This window comes from Montipora foliosa, unplaced genomic scaffold (genome assembly GCF_036669935.1).
Source record: "Montipora foliosa isolate CH-2021 unplaced genomic scaffold, ASM3666993v2 scaffold_382, whole genome shotgun sequence".
Classification (NCBI taxonomy): Eukaryota; Metazoa; Cnidaria; class Anthozoa; order Scleractinia; family Acroporidae; genus Montipora; species Montipora foliosa.
Window position 1 is genome coordinate 455,001 of NW_027179682.1, and position 5,000 is coordinate 460,000.

Genomic DNA, 5,000 nt, shown 5'->3' on the forward strand with positions numbered 1-5,000 from the left:
GAGATTGTCCAAATCGATCCAATCACAATAGGTATAACTTTAACTTCTTTACAGTTCCAAGCTCGTTCCAATTCATATTTTAGGTCTTGATAACGGCCAATGTTCTCTGTTTCTGCTTCCAGGATTCTCGTATCAAAAATTTTGCAAAGTCTACTTTCTTTTTCTAAGATCACAATATCTGGCTTACTGTGATCAAGTTCTTTATCGGTCTGGATTCTCATATCCCAGAGGAGCTTTATATGTTTGTTTTCAACCACTGCTTTATTATTATTATTATTATTATTATTATTATTATTATTATTATTATTATTATTATTATTATTATTTCGTTCATTCACACGATATGTTGTTAACGTGGTTTGTAAACTAGGCATCAAGCTACGACCTATGGCCTTAGGTGTCTAGTGTTCTTCTTAAGATTCTTGCCCTTCCCAACAAGCAGGCTTTTTGTAGTAATAACGTGCAATCTAGTCCAATTTTCTTCAAAGATGTTTTCAAATTTTTGATGAACGTCCCTAGTGCACCAATGACAATTGGTACGACAATTACTTTTAGGCAGCTCCAGATTTTCCCAATCTCTCTTTTTAATTCTTGGTATTTTTCCATTTTCTCTTGTTCTTTTTCCAGCACTCTTGTATCAAAAGGGCACGCGATATCTATCACATAACATGATCTTTCTATCTTATCAAGAACAACTACATCAGGTCTACTATGCTCAAATTATTGAGCATTATTATTATTATTATGCAGTATGTAGTACGTAAGTATGCTTACAAATATAAGTAGGAAAAGGCACTATTGTGTAACAATCCCTACTGTTAAACCTATTTACAAACCAATTGGTAATAATTTGAGAAAGGAACAAGAGTTTATATTCCTTAAAAACTCGTCGAAACCTTGAATGACCTTGCTATGTTTAGGGTGTACGATAAAACTGCCTTCTGCATATTAAACAAAACCTGGTTCCCTCTATCCAAACCTAAAAACTTCCTAACTTTCTCCGCCGTCTCCATAGAGTAGCCTCCTAGTACATCAACTATCACATTAAACTGTGTGATAGTGTGGCCGGGGAACTGTTGGCGCATCTCCCATCTCAACGGCGCATACTTGTCAGTTTTCTCCTGTTCCTTCTGTTCTCTGTTGGAAACCCAAGGGCAGCTCATCTCAATAAGGATCACCTTCTTCTCCTTTCTGTCCACAATTCTCGCATCAATTCTGTTAGCCCTGACTTCCGTATTTTCAGCAAATATTGGGACATCCCAGTACGCGCACGCTCGGTCATTCTTGTACTCGGGTTTAGGTGAGACTGGAGAGTACCAAGGGGGGATACACTGGATAAGATCTAAGTCTTTCAGGAACTCGAAGAAAAAGATTTTCAAGGCTGCATTGTGTCTCTGCATGTACTTAGTCTGTGCCAAGGTACCACATCCGCTAATCACGTGGGCCATAGATTCAGGCCCTTTTCCACACATACGACACGTGGTATCCGAGATGGTCAGCGTCTTCGTCTTGCTCTGGTGGTACAGCTTAGTGGGGAGTAATTGCTGGTATAACTCATAGATTCCAGCAACAGTATGCACAGGTGCAGACTTCCACTTACTAAGCCAAGTGAAGCAGTCAATAACTTTGTTATCATCCCATCTTTCTCCGAACAGCTTTCCTTGCCACCTCTGCTCTCTTACTTCCCTCATGCTTCTCTCTTCTTCTCTCGCTCGTAATGTTCTCCCTACTCCTTTAACATGTGATTCCTCACCTGAGTCAGTTTGCAACGCTTTGGGATCTGGGTATGCAAGGTCCAGAGTAATGTCCATTTCCAAAGCAAATTTCTTGGCATCCTTTACGAGTGATCTTCTTCCTGCTCGTTCGCACTTCTCTTCAAACTCGCGCACTAAACTCATCGTTCGATCTTCGTTTGCGTACAGCTTCATTGTGGTCTTGACTTTGGTCTGCTTATACAGGCTCTCAAATGACTTCAGTCCCCGGCGTCCACACTTCCTTGGAAGGTATAGCAACTCGGTTGAACCGAGTGGATGGTAGCCTCCATTCTCTTTGATGATCTTGCGAGCTTCGCGATCGAGTTGTTGTAGATCTGCGAGCAGCCATTTTAGTGTCCACATAGGGTAGGTGACAACTGGTAGTGCGTATTGATTAGATGCTAAGACTTTGTGGAAGTCCGATAGGGGGCTCGACCATATAATTGACAGTCTCTGGAAGCAAACCTTTGAAGCTCCCCACAGAACAGAGCTGTCCTCTTGCTTAGAATTTTCTAAAACTCCCAAAAACTTGTAAGTTTCTCCCTTCTTCAGATTTTGTATGACCTGCCTTTCTCTGATGGCAGCGCCTCCCAAACTGCTGTCCAATGAACCTCTCCTTACATGAGCTGTAGAACACTTCTTCTCGTTCCACTCCAAACCGACATCTGCCATGGCTTCTTTAACTGTCTTCATTACTCTCTCAAGTTTATCCTTCGACGCTGCATATATCTTCATTTATTATATAGATATTGATGAAATACCAGGATTTCTCCTTTTACTAAAAAATCATATCTTCACCGCGCGCAGTGTACGTATCATTTTTATCTTTCACATGTGAGGATATCGCTGTCGTCATGGTAACGAACACGATTAGCCAATAAAAGGCGAGCTTCCTCTTCATTGTACGATACTTTTGTGCTTAAATATAATTCTTCTCTACTACATTAACATTTTTATTGCAAATTTTACATTATCATGATTTGTTTTTCATAACTTTCATATCTTGTTTCATGTTACACAAGATGCGTGTTTTAGTGGTTGGTGAACAATTTTTTATCATTTCGAAAATGAATAAAACAAGTTGTTTTAAATCTAGACATTTCATCAATATATATATAATAAACAGAACATTACATGGCCGCTTGGGGATACGAATTTTATCTTCTCGTGCAGAAAGTATCTCTCACTCGTTCGCTTCGCTCACTCGTGAGAGATACTTGCAGCACTCGAAGATAAAATTCGTATCCCCGCGCGGCCATGTAATATCCTCTATATCATCTATGTATAGCAAGTGCGTAATCTTGCAATTCAGTGGTCTTGACAGCTTGTATCCTTCCGATGCTTTCAACTTCTAAGATATTGGGTTAAGGCATAAAGTGAACAACCTCGGACATAAAGCGTCGCCCTGTGGAAGGCCTTTGTTGAACCTTATGACGTCAGAGGTTTCATACCCTTCCTTTGTTCTGGCCGTGATCTTCGTATTCCAGCTTTCACACAGTCTCGCCACTGTTCTGCACATCCATAAGGGGAATTTGTGCATCGTCATCATTTCTTGCAACCAAGCATGGCTTACAGAATCGAACGCCTTTCGCACGTCGATGCAAGCCATGCTTAGGTTCCTGCTTCCATTTCGACTATCTCGACAAACCATTCTGTCAATCATTAAGTTGTCCAAGGTCCCACTGCACTTGGTCCTGGCTCCCCTTTGCTCTTCTTCTAACAGGTTGTGTGTCTCCAGATGTTCGTCCATTGGTGACAATAAGCAGGTGGTAAACCACTTATACTGCGTGTTCAAACAGGTTATAGGCCTCTGGTTCTGACTGGAGAGCTCGTCCGGCTTAGGGATCAGATTGGTTCTCCCTCCTGTGAACCAGCTGGGATATCCGACTTCGCCCGTTAAGATGGTCTTGAAGCTAGCCGCAGTCCCTTCATGTAAAGTGACAGCCCTTTTCCACCAGTAGTTTGCAATTCTATCGGGGCCCGGGGCACTCCAGTTGCGTTTTTTCTTGATCGCGTCTGCACACTTCGTCTGGTTAAGTTGGAAACTGTCTTGCCGAGGGACTGGGACTAGCTTTTCAAACGCTCTTCTCACTTCCACTAACCACCCAGGTTTAGTATTCGCAGTGGAGCCACTCGTCTCCCAAAGATGTTTCCAGTAACTACAGGCGTCTTGAATACTTTCAAAAACCCTTTCGTCATCCTTACTCGTTTGCTTAGTTGTTTTATAATTGGGCTTGTTGTTGTCGGCGTCTTGCTCAACCATTCTGCTAAATTGTGCAAAGACACCACCAGGGTCAGCATGGAAACGGGTGTTCAAATCTCTTGCCTCCTCCTGCTTTTTCTTTCGCATAAACGCTCTTTTCGCTTTACGGAGGTCTGACTTTTTTCTCCGGATGTATGTGACAACGCTCGCCGCTGACAACTTTCCACACTTCTTCTCGAGCATTGATCTGTTCTTTTTTCCCTTGTTTGTGATCTTTTTATTTCCCTTTATCCTATCCAGCTCCGCTACTGCAATGGAGATTTTTTTCCTAATCTCGGTAGCTTGTTTTACAAACGCTTCCTTAATCCTTTCACTAGATGTTTTCCTTTTCCTCCGTTCCGTCGTCCCGGGTTCTTTCTTCCATCCTTTGTGTATCAAAAATGCTACCACAACAGAATAAAGGATGCAATTAGCCAGCCATAAGTACCCAAAGGGATTGCGAATAGGGTCTAAAGTATGTCCTTCTTCACGCCTCCAGAGCTCATTGATGACCGTGTTGATGGTGTTGATATCTGATTGCGTTGGCCTTTGTTTCACTCTCGTGTCAATATCTCGGCTACTAAAATCACCGGTATTTGAGTTAACTGAAGCGAAAATCGGTATAGCGCCTTCCAGGATTTCACGTGCGTCAAGGTTTGTTTCCTCTAAAAATTGAGGTCCATCGAGATGGTTGTTTTCGTTCGCCGTATGCAAATCCGAGGTGGCTTGTTCGCTTTCATTTATTGATGGCTCCTGAACTTCGTATAATAAAGTCCCCTCTTCTACAGGCTGTCCGGTCTCACTCTCCGTTCCTTTAGCATTCCTAAGAATGGTGTCCTGTACATTTCCCATCACTCTTTCCAGATATGCTGCCTGATTTCTAAGGTGTAATTCTGAGAGGCCAAGATGAAAATAACCTCTCTCGTCCCAAAGCTCCTTCAGGACAGACATGTAGCCTCGTTTCTTCCCATCCGCGTATCTAGGAGGATCTTGTAACTCTGTCA

The 5,000-nt window shown here is 42.3% G+C and overlaps 2 protein-coding genes across 2 annotated transcripts in view; both read right to left on the minus strand.

Annotated features, from left to right (window-relative positions):
• Positions 1-584: 584 nt before the first annotated feature.
• On the minus strand, positions 585-2,489 carry LOC137987704 (uncharacterized). Its single transcript, XM_068833772.1, has 2 exons — positions 1,179-2,489; positions 585-656 (listed from the first exon to the last, which is right to left on the minus strand). Exons 1-2 carry the CDS (start codon positions 2,487-2,489, stop codon positions 585-587), a joined length of 1,383 nt encoding a protein of 460 aa, XP_068689873.1.
• Positions 2,490-3,105: 616 nt separating this feature from the next.
• The window catches only part of LOC137987705 (uncharacterized), a 2,010-nt gene continuing 115 nt past the window's right edge, over positions 3,106-5,000 (minus strand). The window contains exon 1 of the mRNA XM_068833773.1: positions 3,106-5,000. This exon is cut by the window's right edge and continues 115 nt beyond it. Within this exon, the coding sequence (XP_068689874.1) occupies positions 3,106-5,000 (1,895 nt within the window).

Bases quoted from the DNA above. Each gene is read 5' to 3' on its own strand.
- LOC137987704 (XM_068833772.1), bottom strand. From the start codon at position 2,489: ATGAAGATATATGCAGCGTCGAAGGATAAACTTGAGAGAGTAATGAAG. The intron at 657-1,178 runs GTGATCCTTATT...GTTATGTGATAG, and splicing joins TGGACAGAAAGGAGAAGAAG to ATATCGCGTGCCCTTTTGAT.